This window comes from Elgaria multicarinata, chromosome 8 (genome assembly GCF_023053635.1).
Source record: "Elgaria multicarinata webbii isolate HBS135686 ecotype San Diego chromosome 8, rElgMul1.1.pri, whole genome shotgun sequence".
NCBI lineage: Eukaryota > Metazoa > Chordata > Lepidosauria > Squamata > Anguidae > Elgaria > Elgaria multicarinata.
In genome coordinates this window covers 29,454,070-29,466,540 of record NC_086178.1, presented here as the reverse complement: position 1 = coordinate 29,466,540, position 12,471 = coordinate 29,454,070, and the positions used below count along the sequence as shown (strand labels likewise).

At 39.7% G+C, this 12,471-nt stretch overlaps 1 protein-coding gene across 2 annotated transcripts in view; it reads right to left on the bottom strand.

Moving 5' to 3' along the window:
• VEPH1 (ventricular zone expressed PH domain containing 1) overlaps nt 1–12,471 on the bottom strand; it is a 156,625-nt gene that overhangs the window by 61,301 nt on the left and 82,853 nt on the right. For both annotated transcript variants that reach the window (XM_063132057.1, XM_063132058.1), the window contains exons 9-10: nt 3,241–3,450; nt 1,555–1,952 (exon numbers count right to left, since the gene is read on the bottom strand). In XM_063132057.1, the coding sequence (XP_062988127.1) occupies nt 1,555–1,952; nt 3,241–3,450 (608 nt within the window). The remainder of the gene's footprint in view (nt 1–1,554; nt 1,953–3,240; nt 3,451–12,471) is intronic.

Below are 12,471 nucleotides of genomic sequence, written 5' to 3'. Positions count from 1 at the left end.
AACTCCACAGGCTTTTCAAAACCACTGGAGGCTGTTTATAAATTGCTGGAATAGGCACTGGCCAGGAGATCTAGCAACTTTAAATACACTACATATGTGTTAAACTGAAGCATTGTAACCTGTGTGAATAACATATTTGGACATTTAAAAAAAATCTATATAGAAGGAAGCAATTGTTTGTACCCCACAAAACCAGTATTAAAAGTAGGGCTTGTTTTTGCTGTTACTGAAATGTTGCATGAAAGGGTGGCTCATTTCAGCACAGTCCTAATAAACATGTGAAAATGAAGCTCTTGGGGGTTGCATTCCAGTGATGAGTGGGGCCAAAGGCAAAGGGGGTGGTAAGAGAAAAATTAGATTAGTGTCCTCTAAAACACTGCATATGTCCCTCCACCAATTTATTAAAGTTATAGCACTGACTACCTGGGGAGTCATCAGATGAGCATTTTATAGCACGCTTGTTACTGGCCACTCACACTTTTTTAAAAGGACCACATCCCACATGTCTCCTGCTCCTTCTGCTTATTTTTCCATCACAAAAAAAGACCTGGAAAATCAAATGCTTTTTTGCTGTATTGGAACTTGCCACCATTTCCTGCTGTGTGCAGGAGAAGCAGCGAGATAAAAACACCCACTGAATGGGCCATGTGGTTGTTGTTTGCTTCCTCTTTCTTCTCCCTGCGAAGAAAGAGGAAGCTGTTTCTCCCTATTGTGGGACAACAGCAGGAGGCAAAGCGACGGTAGGGAAATGTGATTTCCGCCCTACCTGGGCTACTAAAACTTCAGAATCGAGGTATATATATATATATAGTCCCCACAACACCCTGACATTAGAACACTGCAAACAGAAATATAAAGTCTGATTAATAGTCTCCCCACCCTGCTGCTCACATATTTTAAACTAGAGATGCATTGAAGGGTATGCTGGCGGATAAATGGGCTTCTTTTAGAATATTTCCTATAACACTGCTGTAAATCTGGAGACAGGCAATAGTTTTTAAGGGAGTAAAAATTGATTTGAGGGAGCCTTTACTTCTTGTGGTGTACACACTACATACTTATTTCTTTCATCCTATGGTTACCTCTTGTCAAACAGGTCATGCTGGTTTCTGGAACAATAAAGAAACCTGCAAAAGCTGTTTGACCAGAGGCAACTGTTGTCCTAAATGACAGTAGGATGATCCCTCTTTCAAGTCTGCTATAACACACTCATCTGTGAGGGGAATTGTCTGTCTCCAGCCCTAGTTTAATACACTGATGTACATGTAAAGGGTCCTAGGAGTAGGGCCTTTGAGCACATTTAGCACATACTAGGATATTAGTGAAAGATTACAGTAAGCATGCAATGATAGGATGCTAATGGGCCTTCTAAAGGATAAAGCACACTGCAAAATGGGAAGCACACAGTGGCAAGGAGGAATCTCAAGGCATTGTCTTTTACTATCATATCATTATGTAAAAAATGTTTAGAGGAGGTTGCTTGACAGCTTAGACGTGACTCCTAAAGTATTTTTTTTAAGTGCTCCCATTATTTCAAAGTTTCAGGCCTCTTACCTTCTATAATACACTCATCTGGGAGAGGAATTTTCCTCCCCATCTCCATGACATATGCTTTCACTTTAGAGAGATTTTCCTTTAAGTGAAAGTAAAGCTTATCTTGATACTCCACAGGATTCTTTATTGTCTTCGGGCTCCCTTCATGGCAGTTTTCTGTAACAGGCTCTGGCAGATTCTCTGGTTCTGTACATTTGATACTTGGGTGCGAAAGTGAAGGTTGTTCCAGCTGCGACTCTTCAGTACCTGCACTGGAAGGCAATTTGTTGTCAGCTTCTTGGCTCAGATAGATATCTGTGAAAGAGATGCCGGCTGTAACATCTCCATTCTCCATCTCTTGTCCGTTGTCCAAATGAGCTCCCTTCATACGAACAGCATGCAAAGCTAGACTTTTAGACCTGTAGTGCAAACAAAGGCATGGACAAATGGCTTGGGCACAGCCAACATGGACTATGATGTATGGGGGAATCAGATCTGTGGGCCAGATTGTAGTCTCGGTGCAAAACTAGATGTGCAGGGCATCTGTGTGTGTTGAACACATGCCAATCCAGTTGACATAAAAAGCAGAGGTGGGGTGGGTCTACGCTTTACACCACAGATGGACAACATGCAGTCTGCTGTGTCTGCCCATTCTATCGCTACTGCTCCTTGAATGCTTCCCACCCTGTACTGGCTGGTGCAATGTCAGAAACACTGTGCTAGAGAAGAGGGCATGCAAGCAAAGGAATCATCCCCACCTCCTTGTTTCCCCAACACAATCTTCATCTGGATTATTGAGGGGGGGAGGGGAAATGAGTCTAGAGTCTCTGCCCCCTCCCAAAGTGACCCTGATCAGTGAACCAAAGGGAACGCACTAGGGAGGGGAGGAAACCAGGGAAAACTCCCTATTTCTGATATTATTTGCCCATCAGATAGCTTTTAAAGGAATCTTCCCATTGAAGGATCAAGTGGTGGCTTGTTCTATTGTATGCTTAATTCAAAATCTTAAAACACGGAAGATCAGTACTTTGCACAAAGAATTATTCTCCTTCATCTGACTTTTTTTAAATATCGCTACCACTTATGTCATGCAATTTGATCATTTATTTTACCGTTATAGTTTTCTCTTAGATTTTTTTTACTCTTTTTCTAATTGTCCGTGTGTGTGTGTGTGTGTGTGTGTGTGTGTAACAGATACATATAAAATTTCATCATAATAAAAATATTTTACCAAATTTATTCTAACTAATCATTTGATACATTGATTATATACATCTATGACTGCTTAACTATTTTTTCACTCTTTGTCATTGCAAATAAACCATGCTTTAGAGGAGGGAGAAAAGAATTCTTATTTATTGTGTGCCTAAAAAACCTGCTTTAAAAATAACTAAATTGGCAAAAGAATTGCTAATAATGATATGTAATGAAAAGTAATCTTCGTTTTCAGAACTTTTTCAGATCTACATCAGTGTTTCTGTTGTAGCGCCCCCTGTGGGCACCCTGGAGTGTAGGATAGGTTATACAAATAACTCACAGAGTTCTTATCCATTTCTCAGAGTAACTGATAAGATGACTGGATATAATTAACCATCTGATGCCCACAGGTACTATGTAACTTGGCTGTTCACTTTAATGCCTTTATAAATCTGTATACAAAAACCAATCAGCATGCCATGCCATGGACCATGTTCCATCGAAGCATACCTGTTAAACCTCATGTCCTTCCTTTCTTCTTTAGAAACCTGGCCTAGACTATACCTGCGTACAGAGCCAGGAGTACTGCTGTCGGTGTTTATTTTCTCTTCAAAAGCTTGTATTTTAACTTGAAGCTTTTCATCCTCTTCATTCGCACTCATAACGGATTTTAAATCATCCAGCTGTGAAGGAGATTCTGTTTCAGCAACATCTTCTACCCTAGAGAGGGACGGGTGAACCAGGGGGTGAACAGTAACATCATCATATTTTGCTAGTGGTAGAAATAAAAACATATACCTCTAAGGGCTAATATACATGCCAACATTCATTCCATGTGCATACGGCCAGGTTCTTTCAAGGGATAATCATTCCCATTTAGACCAGTCCCACACCTTTCTGGCTTGCTGCTTCCTTGTTGGTAGTAAACTACTGCCCATCTTACCTCACAGTTATTTTCCAGATGCCCTTCTCTCTCGCTTCCCAAATGCATACATTAGTTTGTTGGAGATCTCCTAACCAACCTTTCTTTTAAAATAACATGCTGCCATGACAATCTTTTCAGAGGAAACAGTGTCTACATGTGCCACAAGAGCATGTGCTCCAAGAATCAATGCTGATTAATACACTGCAGTGTCCACAACCAACGCTTTTCAGTTGTCATTGGTGATATTAAACCCAGTAAGTCGAGTAAACACAATGTGCAGAAGTGTCTACAACAATGGTGCAGTTTAGTTGTGTACATGATGACAATGAAAAAATAGTGCCAATGAGAAAGGTGGGGGGAAGGAAGCTTCTCCACTTTCTGATCTAGCTTGTGTGAGCCTGGTAGGTCTTAGGAAGTGGCCCATCAAAATCCTGATAAACTTGTGGAGTGGGGCAAGCAGCAAACTGGGATAAAAGAAGTTTCAACTTGTTATTCAAATACGTTTGCACACTGCCAGTGGCTCTGAAAAAAGTTTCAGCAAGCTATCACTCACAATCATGAAAAACTGAAGATGTAATACTATGGAGCAAGAACCATTAAGCCAACTATTTTGTCTATTGAGGGTAAACTTGCAACAGAAATGGATGTTTGGGAGATAATTCATGATTGTGCCATGATAAAGACCAAAACAAATAAAGGTTTTAAGTGAATGGGTTTGTAAAATGTTTTATAAAACATTATAAAATGTTTGGTGTTGTATTAGTCCATTAGAATGAAAGATTAAAACACTGACAGGGTGACAGGGCTAGCCAAAAAGTTACAAAAGGGAAGATAACAGACCCATTGAACCTCTTTAGATGGGAAATTTCTTCCTTAGGAAGGGATATCATGGTGTCTCCTGCAAGATGGAGAGAATGTGGGAGATTTCTAGAATAACTGCTTAACTGGAGATACTGAGAGTGGAACTTGACCCCTACATGCACATCATGTGCACTACCACAGACCCTGCTCTCACCTAGTGGCCAAGGGCCATTACTTTCACTCCCCACTGTGGGCTTCCTGGAAGCATCTGGCTGGCTACTGTGGAAACAGGATGCTGGAATAGATAGAACTTCTAGCAGCGCTCTCCTTATGTTCTTAATTTGAATTACCTAAAGACCATTCATCTTCTGGGAGGAGGTTTGTACTAGGGTGACCATATGAAAAGGAGGACAGGGCTCCTGTATCTTTAACAGTTGTATTGAAAGGGGAATTTCAGCAGGTGTCATTTGTATATATGGGGAACCTGGTGAAATTTTCTCTTCATCACAACAGTTAAAGCTGCAGGTACCCTGCCCTCTTTTAAATCTGGTCACTCTAGTATAGCTCCTGCAGTATCCAGATATGGCAGTGCACAGAGACATAAAAAGGTTTGATTGGTCTACTATCTTGGTAATTGCCTGGAAAACATAGTAACTGAAATTGACATATTGACCAAAAAAGAAAAGTACACTTTAGCTGCTGGAATGTCACCTATGAAATTCTGAGCAACATTCACACACATTGTGAACAAAAAGCATTGGAAAATCCTACTTCTTGTGTGCATTATGTGTACTTAAGAACATAAGAACATAAGAAATGCCATGCTGGGTCAGACCAAGGGTCCATCTAGTCCAGCACTCTGTTCACACAGTGGCCAAGCAGCTGTCAACCAGGAACCTACAAGCTGGACATGGTGCAACAGCATCCCACCCCACCCATGTTCCCCAGCAACTGGTGCACACAAGCTTATTGCCTCGAATACTGGAGGTAGCACATAATCATCAGGGCTGGTAGCCATTGATAGCCTTCTCCTCCAGGAATTTATCCAACCCCCTTTTAAAGCCATCCAAATTGGTGGCCATCACTACATCTTGTGGTAGTGAATTCCATAATTTAACTATGCGCTGTGCGAAGTACTTCCTTTTATTTGTCCTGAATCTCCCACCAATCAGTTTCATGGGATTACCCCGGGTTCTAGTATTTTGAGAGAGGGTGAAAAGTGTTTCCCTATCCACATTCTCCATACCATGCATAATTTTGTACACCTCTATCATGTCTCTCCTTAGCCTCCTTTTTTCCAAGCTAAATGATCCCAATTTTTGTAACCTTCCCTCATAGGGGAGATTCTTGCCCATTTAAAGTACATCCATTGCCATTTTGTAAAAATGAAGTACTGTATGTGTTCTCAGTTTGTTACAACACTATTTCTTTATTTTATATTTATCCATATACAGTCTTCTCAAAAGAAACCTTTGCACAAAGTTTTGCAAGTATCCCTTATTAGACCCTATTTCTATTCATTGTATTGTATGAAGCCCTGAATGAAAAGCCACAGAACATAATTAGTGGAGGGTAGAGTGGGGCGTCTTCATCAGCATCAAGCCATAGAAGGAAATGTTTGTAACAGCCTATTTAAGGGGACATTTTGTTCAACATCTGAATCTACATTGTTCACTATGGCTCAGCAAAGTATACAACTTGGCGTGCACTCTGCTTGGCTAGTATTACACATGTGGGATTCTCAGAATAAATGATTCTATGCTTCCTTGTCAAAACCAAACCAAAACTACTGTCCCTGGAGATCCTCTTCAGGGGGTACATTGTCTTTGACACGTCTCTGTCCAGGCTGACCTCCTCAACAATGTGGCTTTCTGACAAACTGTTTCCTGGAAAGCTGGAATGATGGAACAAGTTTGAAACACTTTACTCAGCCTTCACACTGTGTACCACTGGGAGAATGGTCTCCATCTTTGTTGGCTTCTCCAGGAAAAGTAAAACCAACAAAACGAATTACTGGTGAAAATTAGGGATGAACATGTACCACTCCCAAAAGTTCTGGCGGTGAGCAGAATGATGCATTATGCTCTGCCAAGACTCTGAAGTTTTAGCACTTGGAATAGATATGCAGAGAGACTGCTCAAAGTGCCTCATATACATCATCTCAGTAATCTTTACAACAAGCTTGAAAGGTAGGCCAGTATTAATATCCCTGCATTGTAAATTCAGGAGGGAGATAACATACATAAAGCTATCAAGCCTAAAATGCTATGTAAATGCTAAATATTATTACTCTGTGTTTTGTGGATATCTGGCATTAGCATTCTGCCCTCCCAAAAGGATTTATACTAAGAGAATCTATAGAAGAAGGACCTCTACTTATAATGATGTCAGTGTAATTATTGGGAAAAGTTGCTCAGAGAACTGTGAAATGGAACTTGCTAAGACAGAATGGTCACAGTCAAGATGCTCTGGCCCTGCTAAACATCCTGCAAGAGATCCTTTCCAAAGAATACAACAATATCACTGTGCAATTTAAATAATGCAAATGTTAGTTATGTGTTGTACTAAAAATGAACAAAGGGTAGTGAAAATAAAAGGTGTAAAGGTTGTAAGAGCCAGATCAGATATGCCAGATGAAACCTCTCCTTCAGAGAAAAGAAACTCATTTCATCCAGCTATTATGTAAAATAAACAACAAAAGATACAATCAAAATTGCATGCCTTGTTATTCTCAAGAATGATGGTTGGGAAGTTTCGGTAGATCTGCATTTTCTGTTTGTTGTTAAGTTGACCATGCTCGATTTCTAAGATGAAATCACTACAAATTAAAGTTCTCCATTCATTTTTTTTTAAAGTAAGCTCTGTGGGCTGAATGACCTGTATGTTTGGGATAAACTGGGGGCAGGGCACACTAGTGCTGACTGGTTTTAATTACAACATGGTTTTAATTACATAAGATATATGTAAAAATTTCCTATGCCAACAATTACTATACGAAAAGTCACTTCCTTGCGGTTTAGAAACACAAGATTCCTAAAGGGATGAATTATTGCTTAGATACAAATTAGAAAAGTGTATTTGTTAACTCAAAAATTCTGTTTTTGATATTTGAACCTGATCTCAGAGTCATGGTGCCTTCAAACGTTACAGAATTCTGATGTGGAAAGCACTTTCATGTAGGAATTGGTTCCAAGATATATGACAATTGGTATGCCATTTTCAAGCATATGTATGTACAAATAACGTTTGATATATAGGTTGTGCAGTGCACTAATTCCTATCCAGACTGGTATAACAGCATGGTAAAAAGGATAGAGCAAGAATGAGGCCCTCTTAGGGTGGCCAGGTGTCCTACTTTATAGAGGACAGCCCTTTATGTCCTTTATATGTTATCACTATCCCTGAATGGGAGAGGCATTTCTGCTCTCTCTTTTATGATGAGGCAGTTAGACCTTCACCACTTGGTGGATTATTTAGTTCTGCCATAGCGAAAAGACAGCAGTTCTGTTAAAGAAGCTAAAAGGGGGGAAACTCATGGGACAAATGGAATGCCTACCAGTCTTATCATCAATTGTGCTGATTGGTGGATCCCAGGTTTACTGCTTTATTCACACTTACTGATAAAGCCAGACATTTCCCTACATTGGTCAACAACCAATAAGAAAGGCCCAAGATCTGACCCCAAGAACTACCATCCTATAATTTGTTGGATGTGGTCAACAAACTATACACAAGACATCTTCTGGATAAGTTAGAAAGTTGGGTGGACTTAGAAAACCTTCTTTCAGCAGAATAAGCAGGTTTTTGTCATGATAGATCAACACTTGAGCCCTGTATCCTTTTGATTTGCCTGGTAAGGAAATATATGTCATCAACCGTATCATTCTCTTTATGCCACCTTTGTAAATTTTCAGGCTGCTCTTGACTCCAGCTTTGGCAGAAATTGGCTCTTTTGAATAGGGATCATAGGTTGATAAGGAGAATTCTGTGGTTTTATATATGTCAGAATTACCACAGGGGGCACTATATTGGAAGACATCACAGTGAATAAGGGAGTGCAACATTGGAGGGTGCCTGTGTTAGCATCACTTTTATTTAATCTATATCTTAATGATATATTTCCCTCTCTTTCTGGTGTAGAGCTTTTCCTCTCCGACGAGGAGCTTTTATATGGCAACCTGTATTAGTTCATTCAGATATTATAGCCCTGGAATCAGAACAGCATAAAATTCTGTCTAGAGCCTTGGGTGTGCCTATGTATCCCTTCAAGGCAATTGTCTGAAGGGAGACAGCCTGCTGTTCAGTGGGAACTTTAGCTCAAAGGCAGCTATTTTGGCTTGAGGTAATTCTTTTTTTGTTCTACTGGCAAATGAAAATACGGGGGCAGAATCATGGGCCACCAAGATGCGTGAAATTCATCTCTGAACTGGGCTTTTCCATGGGCTATTTGATTGTAAGGGGCTATGATCCAAGGAGACAGAGGATTTGGTTCATTTTCTTTTGGAGTACCAATTGTACTTAAATTTGAGGATTCGGTATCTTTGCTCCCTTACTGCTGGTATTACAGATAACTCCCCTATGGACATTTTTTTTCCCAATTAGCTGGAACAGATTGTTTTGTGATATATCACACTGCTAACTTTGTTAACCTAGCTCTAGGGAAAAGAAAGAATTTTATTTTGATAGGTGATAACAAAGGACATTGAGCTATTTTAATTAATTTAATAATTTTGTTTTCAATAGTTTGTTAAATGTTCTCTTATTTTCTTACTTATTATGCTGTCTGATTTTCTTGTATGTTGACATTATATGTTTGTTATTGGTTTGTTTTGAGTTTGATGTATTTGCAAAAGCCTGGTTGCAAAAAAAATGAACTGAACTATTTCTTGGGCTATCTAGCTCAAGTCTGGTTTAAAGTCAGAAATATATGAGATGCCTTCAAGAGGCAGCTGGACAACCATATGTCAGGGATGCTTTAGAGTGGATTCCTGCAATGAGCAGGGGGTTGGACTCGATGGCCATGTAGGCCCCTTCCAACTCTGCTATTCTATGATTCTATGATTCTATGTCACCTTGTCAGTCTTCTCCGCTATTTAAATAGCAGTTTTTTCTAAATTTGCGCTTATACGCAGAAATGTGCATATGCAAATAATATGCAAATTTGTGTCCCTTTTGTCCTCTTTTGGGGGGGGGGGCTTAATGCATTTTCTCTTTTTTGGCAATGTGAAAGTGGCCACCCTGGGAGAAGCCATTGTATGGTGGCTCCTGTGAAAACAGTATGAAAAGCCCTGCGCCATTGGGAGGAGATCACTTTGTGACACTTCCCCATGCTCCTGGAAACTGGGGCAATGCTGATGTGGAACTGCTCCCAATATCTATGCTCCCAATATCTATGCACTGATGTCTCCAAGTATAATTTTGTGAAAGCTTTGCAACCTCCTACAGTGGTTCAGCCCGGCAGATTATTCCTCAGAGGTTACTGTGGTGTTACATACCCACAAGTAAGTTCCCTAATGCATGTCTAGCATTTGTAAGTCTGGTGTGTTTAGAATGTTGACCTGAGTGGGTGGAGTTAGAATGTCTTGGGAGGGAGAGGAGTGATATATAAAGGAATGACTGAGGGGATTGTGAGCTCTCTCTGTGTTAGCTCTGTATTTTAGCTCTTGGTGTGTAGAGTACTTGGGTTCTGGAGAATTTGAGGTTCAGTGTAGAGAGTGGTGTCTTTTGAGGGTGGTGTGCTGATGGTAAGTTGGTGTATATTAATCAATACTGATAATAAAGAAAGTTCCAGAGTGAATGTGTGAGAGAAAGGAAAGCGTGTATGAGAAGAGTGAAAGGATTGGATGAGAGGTTTTAAAAAGGTTTTTTTGAACTGTTTTATCATGAAACAAAGCTTGTGAACTTTTAAAATAAAATTTTAATCAGTTCGTTTTAACTACCACAAAAATCCCACGTGTCTGTTTGGCATTTATCATCTGCAGTTATTTACATTTAACATCCAGTCTGACAATAATTCACCTCAGTACATATAATTCACAGCGCTTTAATTTATTACTGAAATCCTTCTAATTTAACCCCTTTCTCCACATAGTTTGGAGAAAGGCAGTGGTTATCCCTCGCCTCAGGCTCCTCAAGTGGTGGGGCTTAACTTGAGCAGGGAGTGTCTGCGGCCAGGCCTGTTGTTCAGAGTCTGTGTCGTGCCAGTTACCTGGGTGGAAACTTACGCATTGCTCCAAAAGAGGAAATGCATCACCAGAAACAAGAACACAGATTTTTATAACATTTGCATGTTATGGTATACGTATCGATGCAGATTTAGAAAAATGTATATTATAATCTTAAATAGAAATACAAGACACCTCACCATAGTAGGCAACCCTGAGCAGATGACCTGTGTGCCTCTTCTGTCTGCTGTCTGGGTGCTAACCGGTGAAGGCAACTTCAAGGCCCCTGATCTCTCCTTTTGATGATTCTTTGACTTTAAACCAGTCTTGGACTGGACAGCCCATCAAACAGAGGACCACTTCAAATAGAGATCTATAACCTACTAGCTCCCCAAAAGAGAGGAATGTCCTCTGTAAAGTAGGACACCGGGCTAACTTAGTACAGTGATCTTGCTTGAGAATAACAAAAGTTTAAATGATCAACCAGGGATGCAAATATAATAGGCCTCGCTCTAAAGCGTTTATAATAAATCATGTTTTTAGAATAACTCCCCACCATACAAACACACACACACACACAGACACAGACACACACACAAGTCTTCAGGTTCTAGAACATTTCTTTGGCTTCAGGGACAGATGCTTCCCCTACCCAGGGGCTGCCTCCAAAAATGTATAAGGTGCTTTTTATTACAATTTTTTGTTACAATAATGTGAAAATATTTTAATTAATAGGATGTTTGCCAGATTAGTTTATCTAACAGTTTCACAATTCACAAGTCCACTCAAGTTCCATTACATTACTTTTTAATTCTATCCAGTGTTTTGGCTTCCCCCCAAACATTTTTCTAAGGCTGCTTTTCATATTTATAACCTCAGTGACATCTGCATTGGATTTTATTGTACGTGTAATTTCCCAACTTCTTCTTTTGACATTTTACACTCTGCTTAATTCTAATTATGAGGCTTGCGTTTAATTTATAAGGGACTACTGCACATTAGCAACACATGACAATAAATACTATTTGACCTGACCTCACTGGACACTTCTAATCACATCAAGTATGATAGACTGAGGGCCAAATTATATTAGATATACAACAATTTGTTTCACTTCATGTAATAATGCCCCCTCAATCTGAAATTTGGAAGGAGAGCACTTTTTGGGTGGAGCCCCCCATCTGTTGAATGCTCTCCCCAGAAAAAGCATTCTGGGTGACCAGAATGGCATCGGGAGCCAAATGACCCCCACCCAGCCTTCGAGGGGCTATATGGTGCCAGGGGGGTCGAGTCATGTACCCTGATGTCAAAGGAGTGGAGTCATGCCCCCGACATCATTTGGTCCCCTGCAGGTGCATCATAAGCATGACTTAGTTTTATGTTATTATATTTTATTGTCTGAACATTTTTAAAATGCTAAGCATAAGCCAGTTAAAGCTGAGCACACTTAAATCTCACTGATTTCAATGGACAAGTTAAGGATACTCTCCCACTGAATTCAGTGAGGTTTAAAAGAGCATAATTTTGACAAGATTGTGTCTGTTTTGTTTACTGTTTTACATCTGAACACAATGATATATTTAAGGAAAAACTGTATTATTATTATTGTATATTTGTATTTTACATGGTTATTTGTACTGAGCATGAGGCATAGGATTTAATAGGAGTTCAACCAAATATAAGAATTTAAAAGGCTGGACTTATGAAAATATTTAAAATGTGCTTTGGGGAGCAAGTACAGCAAAGTGTTTATGAAATTAAGCTGCATAGAGCTAATGGAAAGCAATTTGAAAAAACAGCTGGGTATATCACATTAATGAAAATATACTCCAGTGGAAAGTGAAATGAGAT